Here is a 24535-nt window from a genome sequence, read left to right as displayed (position 1 = left end):
CTGTTCAGACCTCCAGGGAACCCCGGCTTGCAGTAGAATGAGCTTTCAAGCCAGGCCTGTTATGGGCAGCAGGTTATGGGAGGAAAACTCCAGTCTGGTTTCAAACCTGTATCCTTTATTAACCACTGAGGGCTAGGACTGCTTTTTTGATCTCTACCTCCCAATCGTGGTCCTTCTGCACCTGGAAAAGGTCACTAAAAGAGGTTCCCTAAGGCTAGCAGGCATTAGAACCTCTCAAGAGTCTAGAGTTGCATACTCCAGGGACGGTCACTCTTTCCCGAGTAGGGTTGCCTCCCTTTCCGGCCGGCTGTTGGAAAGAAATCTAGGACAGAACCAGACTTTTGTCCTGTTCCGGTGTCCTCGGTGGGATGGTCCAGTACTGACCCTGAAGGCTGGCATGCGTCTCCAGGAAGCCAGGGCTAAACTCCAGTTCAGCCTCGCTGCCTTCGGACTCCCAGTAGAGCACCTGCTGCCCCCAAAATGTCGTGGTCTTCAGACTGTGGATATCCCTGACCTGTGGAAAAGCAGGTAGCCAGAACAGGCCATGAGTGATCATTATTTATAAACTCTTGGCTTCTCAGAATCATGTTTGTTTCTTACAGGAGCCCACATGAGGGACACTCTGTTCTACCCAAGAAACTGAAGCTCAGAGATTTTGGGCCCCCTCCCCAGGTGCAAGAGCTGGGATCCTGCTCAAGACTAAGCCTGAGATGATCTGATGCCTTATAGGGCATACAAATTCTCAACCTTACATATGCTCTTCTGAAAACAAAAACAGCAGACATGAAAATGATGCTTCCACCCATGGTCAACAGGAAAGACCTTCTCTCTTCCTTCTTGGGGGTAGAGCCACAAGTATTTGTTGGTGAGTGAGTGGAGGAAACCCTTCTTCTCATTCTTTCCAGTAGTCTTGAAGTTTTGGATAAAAAATAAGCTAAAAATGTCCCCCAGACCCAGCACTCCCCCCCTCCTTCCTAGAGACAGTATCCAGATTCACATCAAAAGATTACCACATTTTTTGTCCCCATCTTAGTGGCCTCACCAAGACATAGTTGGCATAGGTCCCCTCAGAAGCAGTGCCCACATCACTGGCCAGGGCACGGATGGCAATGCGGGCCTGTGGAGCCACACTGATGAAGACCCTGCAGGTCCCTGCCTTCCTCACGTCTGGGCTCAGTGAGGGACTCACAATTTCACCCTGAGGTCCAAAGAGCTGCCTGTCACATCCTGCAGACAAGAACAAGGATAGACTGGGGGAGGGCCACCTCAGAGAGATTACTGACACCAGGATGGTCCCTGACTGACTCTTCCTTCCCTGCTGCCCAGCCTTCTCTCTAACCACTTCTAATAGACTAGCTTCAGGCAGTGATCCCAGACCAGCAGGCAGGGATGGCTCAGCAGGAGAAGGGTTTTGTACAAGCCTGACAACTTAAGTCTGATTCTCAGGACCCACATGGCAAGAAAGAACCTCTAACCCTGTTTCCACCCACCCCCGACCCCCACAGACACACTAACGTTTCCTTTAAGGGAAAGGCTAGCTGACGAGTGCGGAAAGGCTTTTGCTTCTTGCTTAACAAGCCTGGTGATATGAGTTCAATCCCAGGAACCCATGTAAAGATAAAAAGGAGAAAACTGATTCTGTGGGGTTGCCCTCTGTCCTCCACACCCACGTCATGCCATGCACATGCCCACATACGTACATTGTAGTAAGTAAGATAATTTTTAAAGGAACTGAAAGGCTTTGGTGCCCTTCATGGGGAGAAGGGAACAGTGGCATGTTTTGGCCAGGGTATTTAAAAAGAGGAGTCAATAAACTGAGGTACACAGTAATTAAAATGTCAAACTGGTGGAGAAGTTGAGTTTGGTTATGCTGTCCAGTGCTATCGTCAGTGGGAACCCCGCTGCAGCTAAGCCTCTCTCGAGGCAGAGTGTCTGCATGTGAGAAATGAGAAGCAATGAGGAGGAATCCAGTGGGCTTCCCGTGGGACTTTGCGGCCAGCACAGCTCCCTGTGGGCAGAGGCTGGGGGAGAGGAGGGGGGTGATAACACAAAGTCTTTACAGAGACAACACCCCTGTTGTATCGTTTTCACATGAGGCCTGGGGCATGCAAAAATGTCTGGAGTTGGCGAGGTAAGATATCTTCAGTCATCTTGCACTTTGCCTTTAAAACCCTGAGGTGATCAAGAGGATACTTTTTGGGTCCTGGGTAAATTGGGAATCCATGAGATGCCCTCTTTCTGCGGAATATATAGTGCAGGCATCTTCCTTGTGGGTGCTAGCGTACACGTACAAGTCACAGGAAGCAGGCTGAGGAAAAGTGGCTCACAGGCCTGAGAGGACCTCGAAAGAACTGAAGACCAGGGTCAAGGGAATGAGACAGTGAGTGGCCTGAGGAATGGGACAAGAACAGGATATCTACAGCCACCCATCTGGCTTCATGGCCACAGAGGAACTCCATCCTGACCACGTGAAAGATGTTGCCTGCTCCCAGTTTCCTTTGTGGCCAGCTGTCTCCTGCCCTGCCCATGGCCCTGTCCACAGCAACAAAGACTCACCCACCCAGTGAGAAGGTAGGAGGCCCAGGCAGCCGGTGTACCTTTGTGGAGGGTCGCCGGGGCAGGTCGACTCCGGTACTGTAGCAACACTCCACCTCCTGGCACAACACGGTGCTGCCTCACCACCAACGTGTTGGTTTTGGTGCTGAAAGTCATGCCAAGCATCTTCCAGCATATCTTCCTCCATGTGAACCTACCCCAGAGCAGCAGCAGCTCCCCTAGAAAGGGCGGGCAGTGAGGAACCAGTACCCCTCCTCCAAGCTGGCAGCAGCGACTCAGGGCTGAGTTCCACTCTCCCTCATGTGACAAAGTAGAGGGCACATTCCCCTGAGTTTTCTACCTTATAAGCCCACACACCTCTGGATGTACCTGCACTACACTTGAGGGAGCTCTCGAGGATTTGGAGGGTCAGCACTTCACCTAGAGGTCTCCCAATGGCCACCACACAGTCTAGCTGTCCTTTACTTCGCATGTCAATGATTCCTGTGGGTTCCAGGTACTGCCTTCCACAGGCACCTACCAAGGAGAAAAGGAGTGAGGTGACCAGACCAGAGCAGGGCTGGAACCCAGAGCTGGCAGGGGCTGAGAAGGGGGCTATATGTTACAGCAATTGTCACCATCCAAAGTACTAGGCCACTTCTCTGTGCTTCAGGGAAAAGGAGGCAGTGTGGTGTGTGGGCTATGGACCACATGGACCTGAACTCCTGACCCTGCAACCTTCAAGTTATTTGGTGGGGATGGAAGTAAAAGTGTGGTTTTTGAGCTGGAAAGATGGCTCAGTCAGGAAAGGGCTTTTTTGTAAGCATAGGGACCTAAGTTCAATCCTCAGAGCCTATATTTTTTGGAGGTTCACACTTGAAGTCCCAGCACTGAGAAGGCAAAGACAGGTGGATTCCTGGGCTCAACCAGCCAGCCTAACCTACTTGGGCAAGCTCCAAGCCAATGAAAGATCCTGTCTAAAACAAGATAGACAATTCCTGAGAAATGACACCCAAGGTTGTCCTGTGGCCTACACACGCACACGTACACGCACACACTTGCATACACACAAACATGAACATACACATGTAAAAAGTGTGGCTTCCCTTTGCCAGATGGGAAGGAGGCCCTGAGCTCAACAATACATGGTCTAGCACCTGAGTGCTTATCCTGTGAGATGCCAACTTTCCCAACAGGAAGCAGGAAGAAACCTAACCAGGCTCTTCCAGGTTTTCCTGGAGCCCCAGAGACTGGGAGGCTGGGAATAGGGTGCGGGCCTGGGCTTGGGGCTGGGTCCACTGCAGAGAGGCAACAGTAACAGCAGCCTGGGTCTGACTGGGAAGAGTAGCTTCCGTGTGAGTCAGTGAGCGGGAGATCTCCTGCCCTGCACAGGGTCCAGCCCAGCAGCCTCTCACAGTCACTGGCTTGGGCAGGTGTTGGCAGAAGTTGGCTGGCACAGGCACTTGGGCCTGGGGTCCAAGGCAGGTGTCATGCCGGCGCTGGATGCCTTCCCCACAGGAGACAGAGCACTGTCAGGAAAGAAGGTCACGGTGAGCTTGTCAAAGAGCAGCAAGACAGAGTGACCACAGGACACTGTGGTGTGACAAGCACCATACACTGAGAAGCAGCTAATGTTTCTGCTTTACAGGTGAGGAGACTGGAGCTAAAGAGATGTCTTTTGGGGGCTCACATGTATACAAGACCTGGGATTCTGGTCTCGAAGTCCAGCCATGGAGAGATGGCTCAGTAGTTAAGAGCACTGTCTGCTCTTCCAGAAGCCCTGAGTTCAATTCCAGGAAAAACACGGTGGCCACAACCATCTATACTGGGATCTAATGCCCTCTTCTGGCATGCAGGTATACGTGCAGATAGAGCACTCATATACATAAACTAAATAAATCTCTTTGTCCCTCGGGGCCTTAGAGAAGGGACCAGTTCATTTGACATTGCATCTAGTGTTTGTCCTGCCCTACTGCCAGTTCTGTCCTCATCTTATGCCCAGAGTCCTTCTGACCAAGGTGATGTGAGCAGTTTATCCTATCCCTTCTGTCTCTGTGCTGCCTACAGCTTTGAATGAGCTCCTCCCAGGGGATCCACGCCCTACCCACCTTGGTCTCTCTAGTGATTTGTTGGGTGCTTGTCATAAGATGACACTAGTCTGTTTGGTATTGGGGCTTCCAGAATCTGCAGACCCCTGGCCTCTCAAAGCCCAGCTGTCTGGGTCTCCATGCCTTGCTGTGTCCCTTGCTCTAAGGGACACAGCAGACTCTCCCCTTCTAACAGGGGTCACAGTGAATAAGGACCATAGGCCCTCTTATGCACAAGGATCCCTTGCTGATGCCTTCCTTAGCCTCAACTAAAGTCCCAGGACCAGGACCAGCCTTACCTCTGTCCAGGTACCGATGTGCCATCGGTATGCACAGTCAGCAACGAGGCAGGGGACACTGGCCAGGGGCCGCACCAGAGCCTTACAAAAAGTTTCATTCACCTCATTGTCATGGCCTTGGTCAAGCTGCATGCAGGCCACCATTTGTGTGGCAGTGCCAAGGCCACAGCTGGCTGAGCATGGGCCAAGGGACAGGACTTTCCATCTGCAGGAAGAGAAGATCCCAATGACAGCCTCTGTGTATGGGACTATTGAAGACCCCTGGCTTCTGCAACAATGATCTGCACAGTCTCTGGCCATGGTCTCCACTGACCTCACTGAACTTCAATGTTGCCCTTCGTGTTTGTGTCATGGATTGGACCAGTGCTGCTCTGGGACCCTTGGGAACCGAGGCAATGGTGTGAGCCAGACCAAGACTGTAGTGAGCCGCTGTGGCTGCACACGTGCGTTTTCCAACATGGCGCTGGCCGCATGGTTCCCCAGCAGTAAACAATCATTCTGCGCAGCTGCTAGGCAGAAAGAGCGCCAAACCACTGGCCTATCCCGAGGCGTAATACTGGGTAGTGAGCAAGCAGCCCTTCAGAAGTGAATACGTCACTCTAGGGTGTATTTAAGGGACCCTCTTCCGGTTTCTTGGGTCTTTCCGCTTTATCGTGTGCGGTAGTAAAAAGTTCCTCGTGGCAGTAAACCCGTATCGCCTCCTGTCCTTATTCGCGGGCGAAAAGGGATTTTGGGGGCGCGCGTTACATCTGGTGCCGATTAACCCGGGAAATTTTAAGGCGCTGCGGGAGACCACCCAAGCTTGGGGACGGGTTACAAACTGCGGAACTCGAGGTGCATCCTGGAAGGTATGCTTGGCGTGGAGACCTTTGTTGCGACCGAATTTTCATTCACTGCCGCTGCGGTAGTAGCTGGCCTTGTGTGGTTTTCGTTGACAGTCTATTTTTGTTGTGAGGAACTAGCTCGAGGCACAGCTAATAGGAGTGGAGAGGTTTCAAAAAAGGTCTGCTCTAAGCTATCAGAACCAGGATGTGGCAACAGGTGCTCAGCCATAGGGTTGGGAAAAGAGAAACAGACGAAGAAGTCTGGAGAGAGACTGGCCAGAGAGTTTGGTTATAGGAAAGAATGTTCAGGAGGGATACAGGCCACTGCAGGGCCTGTTAAAGCTAGCAAACCTTCACCGGCTGGTGAAGAGAAGCGGGAACCCCCGCACCCAATTAAGGAGCCTGCTTCCATACACCTTAGCAGCTCCGAGGAAGATCTAACACAAGGAGAGGAAGAGGGCCTGGGGCAGGAACCAGCTGCCTGTACTAAGGCTGGCGGTCCCAAAGTAAGACTAAGAAAGCCTTTGAATTCCTCAGCCCCACTCTTGCCTCCAACTTACGATTCGGGCGGAGGCCCTAACTCATTCCTCAGCCCGGCGGATCAGAGGCAGCTACAGCTTGCATTTCCGGTCTTTGAAGCGGCAGAAGGCGCCCGCGTTTATGCTCCCGTAGATTATAGACAGGTCAAAGAATTAGCGGAAGCAGTGCGCGCATATGGAATTGGAGCTAACTTTACTGTAGCCCAAGTAGAGAGGTTAGCTACAGCCGCCATGACTCCAGGAGATTGGCAGAACACAGTGAAGGCGGGTACTTAACAATATGGGCCAATACCTAGAGTGGAAGGCCTTGTGGCATGAGGCGTTACAAGCACAAGCTAGGATTAATGCAAATACTGAGGGACAGGAATTATGGACTTTTGATATGCTAGCGGGAGTTGGCGTACACGCGAATGACCAGACCGCTCATCCTTGGCAGGTCTACGCGCAGACAGCAGCAGCTGCGATAAAGGCGTGGAAGTCCCTCCCTAGGAAGGAAGGCAGTAACCTTTATTTGTCCAAGATAATTCAGGCAGCTAATGAGTCGTTCTCTGACTTTGTGGCGCGGATGACCGAGGCAGCGGGTAGAATCTTTGGGGATCCAGAACAGTCGATGCCGCTAATAGAACAGATGGTTTTTGAAAACGCCACGGCGGAATGCCGTGCCGCTATTGCGCCGCGGAGAGCTAAGGGGTTACAAGATTGGTTAAGAGTGTGCCGAGGATTGGGAGGTCCTCTTACTAACGCAGGGCTCGCGGCGGCGAACTTAGAAATGGCGGCAATGCTGCTTAAGGGTCAGAATCGTGGAACCTTCCCGTCAAAACATATGGCCCGGTGCTATGCCTGTGGGAAGGCCGGACATAGAAAAAGGGAGTGCCCAAATAATCAAATACCAACGAAACTGTGCACTAGGTGTGGAAAAGGCTATCATTTGGCTCAAAATTGCCGTTCTATTAGGGATATAAAAGGTCAAATTCTCCCCCCAAATCTGTCAGCCATTAAGGAGGAAAAATTTTCAAAAAACGGATATGCGGGCCCGAGATCCCAGGGCCCCAAAAGATATGGGACACTGCAGAACACTCAGGAGACTCTGTTCGCTGCAGAGCCACAAGGGGTTCCGCAGGACTGGACCTGTGCTCCACCTCCCGAGTCTTATTAATGCCACACATGGGGGTGCAGCCGATCCCGGTCGATTACAGAGGCCCCCTGCCAGAGAGAAGCGTTGGTCTTATATTAGGCCGTTCCTCTCTCACCTTAAAAGGGCTTGTGGTACACCCCGGTGTAATAGATCAGGATTATACCGGAGAACTTCAAGTTCTCTGTTCTAGCCCACAAGGTGTATTCTCTATCTCCCCTGGAGATAGGATCGCTCAATTGATTGTTCTTCCAAGCTTACATGATTGTTTTCCATCCACTGAGAAGCTTAGAGGTTCTCAGGGGCTTGGTTCCTCAGGAACTGACTTCGCTCATCTGGTGGTTGATTTTAAAACTAGACCCACCTTACAGTTAGCAATAGAGGGGAAGAAATTTACCGGAATTCTGGACTCAGGAGCGGATAAAAGTATCATTTCCGCTAATTGGTGGCCTAAGGCATGGCCTGTAGAGAAATCATCTCACTCCCTACAAGGATTGGGATATGAAGCCAGCCCTGCAGTCAGCTCCCGCTCGTTGACTTGGAAGGCAGCAGAGGGTCAGACAGGAAGTTTTATACCTTATGTGCTTCCCCTCCCCGTCAACCTCTGGGGAAGGGACATTTTACAGGGCCTAGGGCTAGTTCTGACCAGTGAATACTCCCCACAAGCTGTAAACATTATGAAAAGCATGGGATTTAAAGAAGGGAAAGGTCTTGGCAGGAACGAACAAGGAAGGTTAGATCCTGTCTCACAAGAATCAAACGCAGGAAGGCAAGGACTGGGTTTTTCCTAGCTGCCACTGAGGGCTCTATACCCATACCCTGGCTCACAGAGGAGGCCGTCTGGGTACCTCAGTGGTCATTATCCTCTGAGAAATTGGAAGCTGCTACAAAACTAATTAAAGAACAAGTGCAGCTCGGTCATTTAGAACCTTCTACCTCCCCCTGGAATACACCTATATTCGTTATTAAAAAAAAATCCGGGAAATGGAGGCTTTTACATGATTTAAGAGCGGTCAATGCACAGATGCGACTATTTGGCTCTGTGCAACGAGGTTTGCCTCTACTCTCTGCCTTGCCTAAGCAGTGGAAAATTATAATTATAGATATTAAAGATTGTTTTTTCTCTATTCCCTTATGTCCACAAGATAGGCCAAGATTTGCGTTTACATTACCTACTGTTAATCGTTTTGAACCTGATAAGAGATATCAGTGGAAAGTCCTGCCTCAGGGCATGGCCAACAGCCCTACCATATGTCAGCTGTATGTTCAAATGGCCCTCGAGCCAATTAAGAAGCAATTTCCTTCGCTGTTGCTGGCTCATTATACAGATGATATTATTATGTGTCATAAGGATTTAGGTACTTTACAGACCTCATACCCCTTATTATTAAAAACCTTAGAACAGTGGGGTCTAAATGTTGCTACTGAGAAAGTTCAATTTTCAGAGATTGGTTCCTTTTTAGGGACAGTTATCTATCCAGAAAAGATAATTCCTCAGAAATTGGAGATTCGTAGAGACCATTTACATACTTTAAATGATTTTCAGAAATTATTAGGTGATATAAATTGGTTAAGACCGTTTTTAAAAATTCCCTCGGCCGAGCTGAAACCTTTATTTGATATTTTAGAAGGAGATGCTCATATTTCCTCACCAAGGGCCTTAACACCAGCTGCGAGCCGTGCTCTGCAAGTAGTAGAAAACGCTTTGCAAGACGCCCAGTTGAAACGCATAGATGAAACCAAAACCTTTGACTTATGTGTTTTTAAAACTAGACACTTACCAACTGCTGTATTATGGCAGGAGGGGCCCTTGTTATGGGTCCACCCTAATGCGTCTCCTGCAAAGATCATTGAAAGGTATCCAGATGCAGTCGCTCAGCTTGCCCTTCAAGGGCTAAAAGCGGCTATTACTCATTTTGGAAGAGAGCCTAAGGTTTTAATAGTGCCTTATACTGCTCACCAAGTCCAAATATTAACGGCGACCTCTGATGTGTGGGCAGTGCTGGTTACTTCCTTCAATGGTCAAATAGATAATCATTATCCTAAGCATCCCATCTTACAATTTGCTTTAACTCAAGCTATCATATTTCCACGTATTGTGTCTCAGGAGCCGCTCCCAGATGGAATGGTAGTTTATACGGATGGGTCAAAAACAGGAATAGGTGCCTATGTGGTTAATGATAAAGTTACATCCAAACAATATCATGAAACCTCACCTCAAATGGTGGAATGCTTAGTGGTGTCAGAGGTTCTGGAAATATTTCCAGGTCCCTTAAATATTGTTTCAGATTCCTTCTATGTGGTTAATGCAGTAAAAGCATTGGAAGTTGCTGGGTTAATTAAGACATCTAGCAGACTTGTGGAAGTTTTTCAAAAGATTCAGCTTACCCTGGCTAAGCGTAGATCCCCGGTCTTTATAACTCATATTAGGGCTCACTCAGGCTTACCGGGACCTATGTCCCGTGGCAATGACCTGGCAGATCGAGCCACAAGGTTAATTGCATTTGCCCTTTCACCAAAGTTAGATTTGGCTAAAGCTTTTCACAAAAGGTTTCATGTGACAGCTGAGACATTAAGATGTCGATTTAACATCTCTAGAAGGGAGGCCAGAGATATTGTTACTCAATGCCAAAACTGCTGTCATTTCCTACCTGTTCCCCATACAGGAGTTAACCCTCGGGGAATCAGGCCCTTACAAATCTGGCAAATGGATGTTACCCACATCCCATCCTTTGGTAAATTACAATATTTGCATGTTTCTATTGATACTTGTTCTGGAGTTATATTTGCCTCTCCTTTGACCGGAGAAAAGGCGGCCCATGTTATTCAACATTGCCTCGAAGCTTGGAGTGCTTGGGGAAAGCCTAAAATCCTTAAAACGGACAATGGGCCAGCCTACACTTCTCAAAAATTTAAACAATTTTGTCGCCATATGGAAGTGACACACCTGACGGGTCTTCCTTATAACCCCCAGGGACAGGGCATCATTGAGCGTGCTCACCGCACCCTTAAAACTTATTTGATAAAACAAAAGGGAGAAGTTGAGGAAGCTCTGCCCACGGTGCCACGAGCTATTATTTCTCTGGCACTTTTTACCCTCAACTTTCTGAATTTGGACAGTCAAGGCAATTCAGCGGCTGATCGACATTGCCTGGAACCAACTAGGCCAAAAGAAATGGTAAAATGGAAAGATGTTTTGACTGGTCTATGGAAAGGCCCGGATCCTATTTTAATAAGATCCCGGGGAGCGGTCTGTGTGTTTCCACAGGGGGAAGACAATCCATTTTGGCTGCCAGAGCGACTGACGCGGCGACTCGCGGTTCCTGAAAAGGACCCCCCGAAGGATTCATCTGCAGACGCTCTCAGCTCCCATTTGGACTCTCCAAAATCGGGTTCCTAGTATATACAGTAAATTTAGATGGTTAACCTATCTGCTTCTCAAAAACCTATGCCCTTGCCTTCTTAAAAGGCGTTGCTGCTGCTAACTTGTACCAATGTAACTCGCCTTATATTACAGTGCTGGTCTGCTTTTCTATAAGCAGGTCTAATAGCCAGTTTACCACTCTGATCCCTATCCCCGTTCAGACGTCTGAGACCTTGATTTTATCCTGACAAGAAAGGAGATTCTAATATAACTGCAGCCCTTATCGCTGCTATTACCATCCCTACAAATTGCAGCTGTGACAGCTGACTCAGACATGGTTAATCAATTCACAGCAGCTACTGTTGCTAATCAAATTTCAGAAAAAACCTCTGAGGCTTTTGACCCTCCCACAGAAAGTGGATGTGTTGGTCAATCAGAGAGTTTATTCGCTCCAAGCACACTTGATACAGCTCGCAGATATGGCTCAAATGAGCTGTGTCTCAATGACCCCATATCCAGGTATTTCACCTCTGAGATTTGTGAATGATACATTTATTTAAAGCCATAATCTTTCTGCTTACTTAAAAGGAAAGTGGAATGGGAAGTTGGACCAGATACAGCCGTGATTACAAGCTCGGATTTCCAGCGGATGAAACCTGCTGCCCGTGGAGATTTTACTTCTTAAAAATAAATTTCTTCTGCCTTTTCTTTCCTTCTTTCTTTCTTTCCTAAGAGCCGGAATAGGCCTGCGTGATACACTTCTAGGATGTGAACTAGTATTCATAGATGGATGGTTTGTAAGCTCAAGCCCAACAAATACGTGACAAGGTAGCTCTAAGCCTAAGCACGCGCAGCCTTGGGGCAAGCATCCTCCCTGAAATTTGATGATCTAGGCTAGAAATAGCCTATGACAGAGACATTCTCAGTCTATGCACCCCAAGAGCTCGGCTCATTTGCACTGGGTAGATGAGAAGTCTTGTCCAGTCAGCTCTTGCCTAAATAATTGTGATACCAGATAATAGGTTGACAGCCCTTGCACTCCTGGGAGCTATATATATACTCCATTGCACAGGGATGGGTGTCAATTCTCTTTATATTTCCTTAGCCCATGCACCCAGAGGACTCGTTTCCATGGCACCTGGAAGGGTAAGGAAAAAATCTTCGGGCTATAAGCTCTTGATCGCTTACTCCCCCCCAAGATGGAGTTTGCTTGATCGGGTTTGAGTTCGAATCTTATTTGGTACTACATTTAATAGGCAAAAGGCTGTTTCATATTAATAATTTAAACAGGGAGAGATGTAGTGAGCCGCTGTGGCTGCACACGTGCGTTTTCCAACATGGCGCTGGCCGCATGGTTCCCCAGCAGTAAACAATCATTCTGCGCAGCTGCTAGGCAGAAAGAGCGCCAAACCACTGGCCTATCCCGAGGCGTAATACTGGGTAGTGAGCAAGCAGCCCTTCAGAAGTGAATACGTCACTCTAGGGTGTATTTAAGGGACCCTCTTCCGGTTTCTTGGGTCTTTCCGCTTTATCGTGTGCGGTAGTAAAAAGTTCCTCGTGGCAGTAAACCCGTATCGCCTCCTGTCCTTATTCGCGGGCGAAAAGGGATTTTGGGGGCGCGCGTTACACAAGACTCCACTTCAGGTGTGTATGGCCTGCACCTTGCACCACTGGCATCTGACCCTACATAATTTTGTCCTGGGGGAGGGGAGGGGTTGTTCTATACACTGCCAGATGGGCATGATTAACTTCTGCCCTCTAGGAGCCATAGCAAATATGCCTTATTGTGGCCATTAAACTAAAGTTGCCTATGTGCCCTTTGAGAAAGAATCATGCCTAGCTGAGAAACTAGTGCCCTACAAAGAAGAGAGACTGTAGACAGATCAGTGCAGGTTAGAGTGACCACAGAACACCTCAGTGGTACCAGAACTCACATGTGCATGCAGTTCCTATAGAACAAACAAAGAAAGGTTTAGCTGGGGGGGGGGGGGGTGCCACATGCCTGTCTTCCCTACACTTGAGAAGTGAAGGCCTGAGGTTCAACAGTCCAAGGCTATCTTCAGTTACATAGAGAGTTTGAAGCTAGCCTGGGCTGCATAAGACACTGTCTCAAAAAAAAAAAAAAAAGGAAAAAAAATCCTAAACTATAACATGCAAAAGCAAAGAGCACAGATAGGGAACTTCAGCAAAAATAAAGAAGGCAAGACACAGGTGCTGTGGGTCCAGTAGATGCTAAGCTACAAAATTTAAAATCATTACATATACAGAAGGAAAAGTCAAACAACCTGATTTTTAAAAAAAAAAAATAGCATTGGCGTGGGGCTGGAGAGATGGCTCAGTTCTTAAGAGCACTGGCTGCTCTTCCCAAAGTTCAATTCCCAGCAACCACATGGTGGCTCACAGCCAACTATTCTGGGATGGGATGCCCTCTTCTGGCATGCAGGTGTACATGCAGATAGAGTACTTATACATAAACTAAATACACCTTTTTTAAAAGCTTAGCAGACTGTGGGAGTAGCTCCTGTTTCTGCTGGGAAAGGCATCCCTGCCTTTTCATGCAGAGTTGAGCTATCACTCGCCCTTGAAATCTCCAGAGCTCCAGAATAATTGTACTCCATGTACACTGGGCAAGCCCCCAGCAAGCCCTACTCTGTCACCTGAAAGGACAGGGTTCTGGGATACAGGCCTCATGGGTGAGACAAGCCCTGGCCCTGGATGTCAGGCAGGATATCTTCATGATTGTCCTGTCCATGAGCCTTGGAGACCAGAGCCCACACCACAGGCACAGTACGGGACTCTCTGTGTACCTGGGCACAGCAGGTATTCAGTAAATTAGAATAAGCAGTGACTAAATTCTCTATCAACATGTGTGCCTGACTAGACCAGGTGGCACAAGCCAAGGGTCCTAAGTTCACCTGGGCTACAGAGTGAAGCTAATGAGCATCTTGTGAGATCCTGTCTTGACATAAAAGGAAAAAGGGGAGCTGGGAATATAGTTCAGTGCTAGAGTGCTTGTCTAACATGCACAAAGCCCCAGGATTAGATAGATGATAGATGATAGATAGATAGATAGATAGATAGATAGATGATAGATAGATGATAGATAGATGATAGATAGATAGATAGATAGATAGATAGATAGATGATAGATAGATGATAGATAGATGATAGATAGATAGATAGATAGATAGATAGATAGATAGATGATAGATAGATAGATAGATAGATGATAGATAGATAGATAGATAGATAGATAGATAGATAGATAGATAGATAAGTGGATGGGTGGGTGGGTGGATGAGTGGGTAGGTGGGTGGATAGACGGACGGACAGACAGATGGATGGCCAAGAGCCATGTTGCACACTTTTGAGGCAGAGATAAGTGGGTCTCTGTGAGTTCCAGGCTAGCCTGGTTTACAAATTCTAGGCCAGCCAGGGCCACATAGTGAGACCCTGTTTCATAAACATTAACTAAATAGATTTTTTTTTAATGTGCCTACGTTATCACCATCCCAGAACCCACAAGTGTACTTTATTTCATCTGGGCCTGATGGCAGAGCCTAATACAGATCCATGGCTGCCTATCTCCCAGGCAAGATACTCACCTAGCAGGACAAGGCTCAGGGCTGCAGTCCTCAAAGGAGTGTGGCCTAGGCACTGGCCAGCACTTAGAGTGAGCTACAGACACAGGGCGGCCATGGTCCAGCCGCACACAACGAACAGCCAGTGGCACTTGCCCGCCTCCACAGGTTACTGGGCACGGTGCCAAGACTTGAGTCTCCCACCTGAAGGAAGAAAACCAAGGCTTCATAGGAGATCAACCCTGGGATCAGATTCCTTCCCCTGCACTAACCCTCCCAACTCACCGAGCAGGACATGGGCGAACCCTGCAGACCTCCCACCGGCTCGGGGGCTTACTAGCCACACCACATAGCTCTTCCTGGACAGGCATCTTGAGGACAGAATCCATGCACAGGAAATACAGTTCCTTCAGACCTGCCAGAAAGAAGCAGGAATGCCCTTGACCCAGCTTTCAAGGACTACAGCATTTGTTCCTTGTCAGCTCTAAAGCCAAGATCCATCTGCATCTTACCAGCTGTGTGCACTTGGACAAGTGACTTAACCCCTTTGATCTCCTGGTTTCCATACAATGGTCTCTACCTAGCACAGTCATTTATAGTGATTGAATAGTGAAAGGTGCCTGCTGTTGGAAGCCGGTGTCTCTTGACCTCTACACGAGCTCGTGGAAGCAATTCTACTTCAATACAGCAGCCACAGACAAGCAAATAAACTAAGATATAAAAGTAGGAGGGGACTTGCTGAAGAGAAAAAGAAATCAGAGGATAGCAGAGATAACAAAATACAGTGTGTGTGTGTGTGTGTGTGTGTGTGTGTGTGTGTGTGTCTGTGCATGTGTGTAAATGTGGAAGCATAAATATCTTTGCTTAAGGAATGTCTCTTAAGGATGGGGATGGGGGTGGAGCTCGGTTGGCAGAGTGCTTGTCCACCATGCACACAGCCCTGGGTTCAATCCCAGTACTACACAGTAACTGCATGTGGACAGGAGCTAGTTCTATGGCTAAGAGGTCACACTGCTCTTTTCAAGGACCCACGTTCAATTTTCAGTACTCACATTAGGCAGCTCAGACCAGCCTGTACTCCAGGCTCAGAGACCTCAAGTCCTTTTCTGCCCTCTGCTGGGCATGCACTCATGTGCAAAACCTTACATACATACATACATACATACATACATACATACATACATACATAGACTCATACATACATAGACTCATAATACACAGATACATACATACACAGATACATACATACACACAATATAATAAAACATTTAATAAATAACTAAGTACTATGTGTGGTGGCACAAGTCTACAATCCCAACACTCAAGAAATGGAGGTGGGAAGATTAGGAATTCTGGGCCATCCTTGGCTACATAGAGACCAACCTGAACTACATGAGATCCTGATGCATCCATTAAAAAGGTATTATTAGTGTTGGTTTCCTCCATCCATCCCTTAGGAATCTCTTTCTGAACAGTTCTAAACAGGTGTGGTAAGTAGTTAGGTCTGTTTAAAGATGTGTGTCTTCTCACACCTTTCTCTATTGAAAGCTCAGAAAACAGCAAATATTGACAAGGATGTGGAGAAACTAGGACCCGGTGCTCACTGATAGGGATGTGAAATTCCGTTCTGAAAAACAGTGCAGCGAGGCCTGCAAAAGCTGAACATAGCTTGGCAACATGACTCTGCAATTCCTTGTCCTGTGTCCACCAGGACCAAAAGCTAGGCTGGGGTACACAGGCCCATGTTCAGAGCAGCGCTGCTAAGGAAAGCTGAAAGGAGAGTGCAAGTAGCTGTCCCTCACGGTGACCCAAACCAGCACAGGCCAGACATACAGCAGAACACTCCTGGGGGTCAAGAAGGGATTCCAGCACCGTTACAACATGAATGAAGCTAGTTGACAGAAGCCAGTCACAGAGTGACACATTGCACACAGCTGGTGTCAGAGGTAGGAGTCACAGCCTTAGTGTAGGCGGCCAGGGGCTGAAAGGTGGTGAATGTTGGTGTTTAATGAAGACAGGGTCTATATTGGAAGGATGTAATCTTCTAGAGATGGATGGTGCCAGTGGCCACACAACAAGATTATTGCCACTGAGTGAAACACTAAAAATGTTTCAGAGTTAGGGCTGGTGAGGTGGCTCAGCGGTTAGGAGGTCTTGCAGAGGTCATGGGTTCAGATCCTGGCACCATGTGGCAGTTCACAAACATCTGTAACTATTTCTGGGGGATCTGATGCCTCTTTTGACTTCCAAGGCTACACACACATACATACACACAGGCCACATATACACAAAATACATATTTTTTAATGTGATGTGGTGTGTGTGTGTGTGTGTGTGTGTGTGTGTGTGTGTGTTTCACAATAAGGAAGAGAGAGAGAGTACAGTGTATCTTTAAAATGACTGTTTTCAGCTTTGGTGGTTGGTTTGGTCACAGCTCTGTAGGACTGTAAGGGACACAGTCTTAGGTGCCAGGATTTATCTTTACTTTCCATTCAGATATGAGACTCATTTAGATGACTTATCTGGGTGCCATACTCACATAGTCTGGCTTTCTGGTCGCCAACCCTTCTTTAGCACTAATCTAGGCAGAATGTGGGTAGATAAAACAAGTAATAGAGCCGGGCGGTGGTGGCGCACGCCTTTAATCCCAGCACTTGGGAGGCAGAGGCAGGCGGATTTCTGAGTTCGAGGCCAACCTGGTCTACAGAGTGAGTTCCAGGACAGCCAGGGCTACACAGAGAAACCCTGTCTGGAAAAACAAAACAAAACAAAACAAAAAGAGAAGTAATAGAATTTTACAAATGTCCTTAGATTCTCACCTCTCCCACAAGAAATGGAGCACAGCCCCACCAGAGGAGTCCACACATGTTCAGCCTGAGAGCCTGGCTTGTCACTGCCTACTGGGGATGGAGCCTCCTCTCCCAGAGACATGGTGCCCACCTAAAGAGAGCAATGAGCAGGTGAGTCTGACATTCTGGCTTCTGCCTTGGAGCAGCCAGCCTCCCTCCTCTCCTTGTCATGAGGGAAGAGGGACTATTCCAAACACACTGGGTTCCCTCCCTGCTGCTCTCTGGGAAGACCGGCACCCTGCCCCTTGGTGAAGCCCTTACTATGCACCTCACTTTGGCCTGTGAAGGTTCCTTATCGTTCCAAGTGGTGTCTGTGGGATGTATCTGGGGGCTAAGGAGCAGGAGTGGATTTGCAAGCATACTTGACCCTGCAGTCCCTAGCCCAGAAGAATCCAAGGCCCTCTGCCAGACAGCAGCATCAGCCTGAAGTCCATGGATGCCAGGCAAAAGTTGGAAGAATCACTTTCATAGTAGTTGGAGAATTCTTTTCTTGCTGTGCCTCGTGGCACAGGTGTGTGGTCCCTACAACTTAGGAGCCCTGGGCAGAAGCACTGAAAGTTCAAGACCTTCTTGAGCTATAGACAGGTTGCAAGCAATTTAGTGAGACATTGTCTCAAAATTTAAAATATATGAAGGAAAAGACCAGGGTTATAGCTCAATGGGAGAGTGCCTGCCTAGCATACTGAAGGCCTTGGATTTGGTTCTCAGCCCCTCAATAACAGCAACAAGCAGGCTCTATTTTCTCTCAGCCTAGCTCATCCCTTTCAGAAACACTTTAAGTGTGTTCTCTGACAGGGTGTTCCTCAGACAGCATTCCTCACTCTGGCCTGCAGGAAGATGACAACCTGTGTTTTTCATTCTCATGGTTAATAAATTACCCAGGACTCCTGCCTACCTTCCTATCCTATCCACACACCTGACCCGAGTCTGGAGAGCATGTAGTCCTGAAACAGGGCTCCAGCATAGGTGACATCTCATCTGTGCGGCAGGGACCTGCAGTTGCTGGCTTCTCCCGGTCACCCACCCTGGGCACGCATGTCACATTCCTTGAGTCCAGACCTGCTTCACAGGCAGATGACTTGCAAGGACCAGGGTCTGACACCTCCCATCTGAAGAAAACACAGGGCTGTCATCAGGCCCCGCCTTGCTGCCTCATGGGGGGTACAGCCCAGCCCCTGAGGGTGGATGGGAGGAGTTGATATGTAGGATTCCAATATACAGATCCCATTAAGAAATAAAACTCAGGAGCTTTCTCTGAAACATTGGTTTATCACAACTCAGTTCTCCTCAACAAGAACTCTGTGTGGGGACAGTAAGATGGCTTGGTGAGTAAAGGATTCTGCCTCCAACCCTGACAGTCTGATCCCAGGGGATCCCAGCAGTCAGAAGGAGAAAACTGACTGTGGTAAGTTGTTTTCTGACCTCACTCTTGCACCATGACTTGCTCACATGTATATGCATGCACACATACACACTAAATGAATAAACAACTGTAATTTCATGTTAAAAAAAAAAAAGATTAAGGGCTAGAGAGATGGTTCCGTGGATAAGAGACTGACTGCTCTTCCAGAAGTCCTGAATTCAATTCACATGGTGGCTCACAACCATCTGTAACAGGATCTGATGCCCTCTTCTGGTGTGTCTGAAGACAGCGACCGTGTACTCATATAAATAATAAAATAAAAAAAAGATTAAAAAATAACTTTGTGGCCAGGCGGTGGTGGCGCACGCCTTTAATCCCAGCACTTGGGAGGCAGAGGCAGGTGGATTTCTGAGTTCGAGGCCAGCCTGGTCTACAGAGTGAGCTCCAGGACAGCCAGGGCTATACAGAGAAACCCTGTCTCGAAAAAAAACAAACAAAAAAAAAAAAAACAAAAAAAACAAAAACAAAAAAAAAAAAAAAAAAAAAAACAACTTTGTGCATGCCAACCACACACTTCTCCTGTGGCTAGGGTTTGGGGAGGCAGAGTCCTACTTAACTGCTTTGTAAAAGCAAAGGTATAAGACCTCCTCCCCAAATCTATCAACAACACACTTCATGCCCTGTTGCAGGGCAACAGGTGCCGTGTGCATTCACAGTACCAGTTGAGGGCTGGCACATGGTTCACTGTATGACATCAATGCATGATGTCTGCCTCGTGCCGTCAAGGGTGCTGAGACTGAATCATACCTCTGCACTTAACAATAGGATTGCAATGTCAGCCATGCGTAAGAGAAGAGGAAGGAGCCAGGGCCATTGGTGGGCCACCAATAATCTAGGGCTCTCCCACTGGACAGATAACAAGCCTGAAGCCATGCTGATCATCCAGCCCATTGGTAACAGGCCAATAAGTGAAGATCAGTTTGGACATGGAGGATATTTCAGTCATAGCCATGTGGTCACTGCAGGAGAGGTGCCAGTGATGACTAATGCTATGAGCTTTTACATTCACAGTGTCACGCTACCATCCTCACAGGTCTCATCCCCATATCACCCAGGTGTTAGAGATTCGGTGATAGAGATGAGTAGCCCAGAACCTCTTGAATAATGAGAAGGTTGATGCTCAGGCACCACTGTCTGTCACCAGAATGGAGCTGATGAGAGCCTTCAACAAAAGAGGGCTCAAGGGTGGGTCTCAGTGCAGGGACAAACCCGGCCAAGGAGCCCTGCTGCACCACACCTTCATATACATACCTGGTGGGACAGGGCTGGGAGTTGCAGTTTTCCACCTCTGTTGCTGGCTGCTGGGCTACCGCTCTGCACCGGGCTGGTGGCAGCATCTTTAAGAAGCCGTCTTGGGCTTCCACACAATGCAGTGACCGCTCCCGTAGGCCCCCACCACAAGACACGCTACATGGGCTGAAATCTCCGGATACCCAACTAAGGAAGAAAGACTGTCTCTGTGACTGTGTGTGTCTCAAGTCCTGATGTCCTCACTCACAGAATGAGGACACTGACAGAGCCCAGGCCACAGAGTTGCAACTAAAACTGAAAAACAACACACAAAGATGCTTTTCAGCCTGCCCAGGCCACAAGAGTCACCACAAACCAGGTGACTACCCAGTTTAGTACTTACTATGGGGAGCAGGGGGCAGAGACACAAGGCTCTTGCCATGCAGATGGCTGTGGGCTCCCTTGGCACTGGGCGTTCTCCACCCACTTGTTTTGAGCTTGATCCTGGCAGCTGTAGGTCACCCAGCGCAGCCCTGGAAGGGCAAAGGCTCAACCACCTCCACGTGGGGTCCAGCAGAGCTATGGGCAAGCCTCACCCTGGGCCTTACCTGCTCCACAGCTCACTGAGCAGGGTCCGTGCTTAGGGGTCCATACCCAGGCTGCCTGTTGCTTCAGTTGAAAGTAGGTAAAGGTGATGTCTGGATGTGTAAGATTCCCATATTCACCTCCGTATCGTCTGTACACCTATATCCAGACAGATGAGAGCTCAGGTCCTGAACAGGGCACACCCTGGGGTCTCTTTTGTAACCATTTGTCCTGAAAACATTCATGTTCCCAGACTCCAGGAGACAGACTTGAGTGTCAAGGAGCTCTGGGAAATGTGGGGGGAGCAGGTATATACCAAGGGGATGGTAGTTTTGGAGTGGGATATTATGGGAGTGTTGTTTAGGTTGGGGACAGACTATAGCCAAGGAGACCAGGAATAGCGTCAAGGCAGGGAACGGTTCAGCAGACTGGTTCCAGGCCAGGATATAAGGTGAAGGCTCAGGCCATTTCAGCTTTGGCCATCTGCACACGCCTTCTTTAGCAGAGCACACAGAAGGACACACACAGATGAGCTATCTCTTTGAGAATATCCCTACCAGAAATCTTTCAGGGCCTCATGTGCCTCTGCTCTCAAAGAAGCAAGAGCTGCCCTCCATCCCCAGAAAGGCCCCCACATGCCAGCTGGTACAGGGACTCCTTGCTTGGCCTAGTCCCCATTTCAGAGGACTTCCCATGGCCAGTCCTTCAGCTCCCCTACAATTTTCTAGTTGGGGGGGGGTGGTCCCTGATTCCAGCATCAATTCTAATCTCAGATCTCTGAGGCCTTCTGCATGCCATGGACACAGGCACATATTTATACCGACTTGCAATACAATAATCTCATGAATGGCTCTTGTTGCATTTTACCTTATACAGAGCCCCACTTGTAGTAGGGCTCCAAATGACTGCTGCGAGGATTACTAAGTGAGCAAATGAATTACAGACAAATAAGCAGTTGTCCAGAGTCACCAGGAGAGGCCTGCTGACTCCCCCACGCCCCCAGCCTGGCTGATTGATGACCTGGATCTCAATGTCCTCCCGGACAGGTCCCCGGATGTGAATCTCCTCTAAGTGGGGCAGCTGGTCCTCAGTGAGAGTCACTCTGTACTCCAGGCGGTAGTCCTCCAGAAGGGAAGGGTATGTGATGTTAGACGAGATGCTGGTCTTCCCAGCCACGATGTAGTGGCCCTGGATCCTCACAGCTTTGAAAATAGGGCCATGAGCACTATGGAGTAGCCACCATTCCTCTTCACAGGCCAGCAGCCTACTCAGTAGGATAGGACCACTCTTCACAGGCTAGGCTTAAGGACAACAGCAAGGCAGGGGCAGGAGGCTGTCTGCCAACAGGGTCTAATGTGGTTAGCTCTTCCAAGGCTACAGACCTGCCCCTAAGGAACCCTAAGACCTTCTGGTGTCTCAGTTAGATGGCATCTTCATTAACCAAATCCCTCTTTCTGCATGTGCAGTTCTGCCACACAACACACCCAGGAGACTTTCCCACAGTGGTGGCTCCATGCCCCTTTCTGGAACCTGGTGAGGGTTGTGACTTCTGCCTTCCCCTGAGTGTGCTCACACAAGGCTCCAGGGCCAAAATCCCTTCCGTGTAGTCTAAGATCAGAGACCAGCCTCTGAGACAAAGGAGAAGTCTAATGGGACAGGATCTTTAAAAGGAGTCCAGTGAAAACTCTTCAAGGGCCAGATTCCTGAGATGGTCATCCTCTGGGATTGTCATGCCCTGGTGCTGGAAAGCACCAGTTCCTGGGGCCTGGGGCTTTCAAGCTGCTCCCCCCATGCTCAGCTACCATATTCCTTTTCAGGCAATTTTAACCTTTATCCTTCCCTCCCCGTAGGATAAGCTTAGCTCTGAGTGCAGCAACTCTCAGTATGGTCTGGGGAGTTGGGGTTCCTCCCACCTTGCAGTGGGTATCAAGAGTGACTAAGACATAGGTAACTAAGTGCAGGGAAGGATCCTCTGCCATCTCACCCAAGTGTGTGAAGAGAGGCCTGCGGTTGACGATGTGCACGCTGGTCATATTGGGAGTAACTATCAGGAACGTGACATATTCTAGGGACAAACAGAGCAAGAGGGTTTCTTGGGTTTTGTAGTCACCTATACCACTACCAAAGAAGAGAAGCCCAGCTGGAAAGACTTAACAGTGTCATTGGCTGGTTTTGGTGGCAATGAATCTCTATGATAGGGCCACCTGCAAGGACACTGCCCAGGCCAGGAGCATAGACCAGACCCAAGGTTCTTAGCTTCAGGCACAGCCAGAGAGACAGAGCCCAAGTTCTTTGCTGATCTTGCAATTCAGTACTGGCAAATGATTTTTTTACTTTATCTATACACAGCAAAGCCAAGGTTGCATCCCCGTTGTCCACTGAATCCTCCTGCTGGGACTTCTGAGTGGGAAGGAAGAGGTGATCTGACAATTATTCAGAGTCTGCTACTTCTCTCCCCACCCCCATCACAGCTACAGTGAAGAACTTAGTGGGGTGCTACAAGCCTGGTTGCAGAGGCAATGTTGCTGGAGTTTGAAACGTCAGAGAAGAATGAACTGAAATATACAGGGAGGTACCCAGGGCTGGGCCAGCATGTGGGTGCTGTGCCCTGAGCAGCCCAGACTAATGCTTTGGGTGCTGGATCCCTGCAGAGGGATAGGAAACCCACCCTCTATGTAAGGGCAGCCCTACCTCTAGCTCTCCCAGCTGTGAAAGAGCCATTCTGTGAACTGCAGGTGCTATTGTCTCCTCCACACACCTGGCACATATCCCAAACCTGCTGGGAGTCCATCCTGCCATCACAGCCAAAGGTCTGTGCAAAGAGGGATGATGGAAAGCCTGTGTTATTGGGGTGCTGGTTTTCCTGGTACCACAGCCAGCAGACTCTGAGATTCACAAAACTCTCTGTAGCTTCATTGAAGCTCCTGATATCTACAAAACCCCTAAGGAACTCACATGATGACATTCCTTTTTGGGCTGTAGTCTATAGGCTGACTCCAAGTTCCATCCTGCTCCCAACAATACTCCCCAGCAAACCCAGGACAGCTCCACTGAGATCCCCATAGATCATTTCCTCTTTCCTCTCACCCAGAAGCCTTCTACTAGGACAAGAAAGCCTTGAATCCACAAGGACAGGGGTACCTGGGTTGTCCACACACCTACCCTGCAGCTGCCCGACAAACAGAGGCTTAGGGTCCCATCCTCCTGAGGACCACTTGGCACACAACGGGTCCCATCTAGGAAACTGTCTCCACGGCTGACAATGAAGCTTTCTCCAACAGCCCAGCACATGTGTCTGCACAGAGCATCTCCTAGAATGGCAGAGTGGCAAGGAAGTCTGCTGTTCAAAGATGAATAAGGAGGTCAGTGAGCTAAGTAGGACGGTCCCTTGGGATCTGCTCTAGTAACCCTGCCAGATAAGGTCCAAGAAGGCTGTCCTGCCAACCTCAGCTAACTACGCACTTCGCATGTGTGGCCAGGGCCACTGTTTTCCCTCCAAGGCCATCTTATATTATGGTCTCATAATCATGGCTACTGGGTTATTATCCAAGAATCACAAGTGCATTTCTCCTGAAGTATCTCCCTAAATGCTAACAAGCCCAGAAGAAGATGCTTCTAAAATAGAACCTCACTGCTTATTATCTAGGGAGTCCAGACCAAACCAAAGAGCAATCCATGGTCTGTGGGTTGCCAGAGCTTGAGTCAAGCCTGCCAACCTGCATTGGAGTGTTAATGCTAATTTTCAACTTGACAGGATCCACAGTTGCCACCTAGAAGACAAACCTCTAGATATGCTGTAAGAAATTATCTAGATTGGAGGCTGGAGAGATGGCTCAGTGGTTAAGAGCACTGACTGCCTTTCCAAAGGTCCTGAGTTCAATTCCCAGCAACCACATGGTGGCTCACAACCATCTGTAATGGGGTCTGATACCCTCTTTTAGTTTCTGGTCCTACTTCAAGAGACTATCTTGGTTAGATTAATTGAAGAAAGACCCCTCCCCCGTCTGTCTGTCTGTCTGTCTGTCTGTCTGTCTGTCTGTCTGTATCTCTCTGTCTGTCTGTGTCTCTGTTTCCTGGCTTCAGGTGT

At 48.7% G+C, this 24535-nt stretch overlaps 1 protein-coding gene and 1 long non-coding RNA gene across 6 annotated transcripts in view; one reads left to right on the top strand and one right to left on the bottom strand.

Moving 5' to 3' along the window:
* Positions 1-139: 139 nt before the first annotated feature.
* Positions 140-24535, bottom strand: part of LOC117701923 (A disintegrin and metalloproteinase with thrombospondin motifs 13) — a 36340-nt gene continuing 11944 nt past the window's right edge. For 3 of the 5 annotated variants that reach the window (XM_076706327.1, XM_034493332.2, XM_076706329.1), the window contains 17 exons: positions 23611-23759; positions 23140-23260; positions 22433-22513; positions 21469-21650; positions 20472-20607; positions 20267-20396; positions 19885-20070; positions 18127-18319; positions 17181-17301; positions 14647-14776; positions 14386-14565; positions 4922-5126; positions 3752-4064; positions 2926-3072; positions 2598-2774; positions 1043-1227; positions 140-514 (listed from right to left, as the gene is read on the bottom strand). In XM_076706327.1, the coding sequence (XP_076562442.1) occupies positions 323-514; positions 1043-1227; positions 2598-2774; positions 2926-3072; positions 3752-4064; positions 4922-5126; positions 14386-14565; positions 14647-14776; positions 17181-17301; positions 18127-18319; positions 19885-20070; positions 20267-20396; positions 20472-20607; positions 21469-21650; positions 22433-22513; positions 23140-23260; positions 23611-23759 (2828 nt within the window). In that variant the 3' untranslated portion in view covers positions 140-322. Of the gene's footprint in view, positions 515-1042; positions 1228-2597; positions 2775-2925; positions 3073-3692; positions 4065-4921; positions 5127-14385; positions 14566-14646; positions 14777-17180; positions 17302-18126; positions 18320-19884; positions 20071-20266; positions 20397-20471; positions 20608-21468; positions 21651-22432; positions 22514-23139; positions 23261-23610; positions 23760-24535 lie in introns of those variants that run through there. The other 2 variants (XM_076706328.1, XR_013070280.1) reach the window with 2 other exon arrangements.
* Positions 395-12348, top strand: LOC143433783 (uncharacterized). Its single transcript, XR_013070281.1, has 4 exons — positions 395-528; positions 603-865; positions 4184-5769; positions 10685-12348. It is a non-coding gene; the product is annotated as an uncharacterized LOC143433783 (long non-coding RNA).

This window comes from Arvicanthis niloticus, unplaced genomic scaffold (genome assembly GCF_011762505.2).
Source record: "Arvicanthis niloticus isolate mArvNil1 unplaced genomic scaffold, mArvNil1.pat.X pat_scaffold_327_arrow_ctg1, whole genome shotgun sequence".
Taxonomy (NCBI): domain Eukaryota; kingdom Metazoa; phylum Chordata; class Mammalia; order Rodentia; family Muridae; genus Arvicanthis; species Arvicanthis niloticus.
The sequence above is the reverse complement of the archived record's forward strand: the minus strand, read 5'-3'. Positions and strand labels throughout refer to the sequence as shown.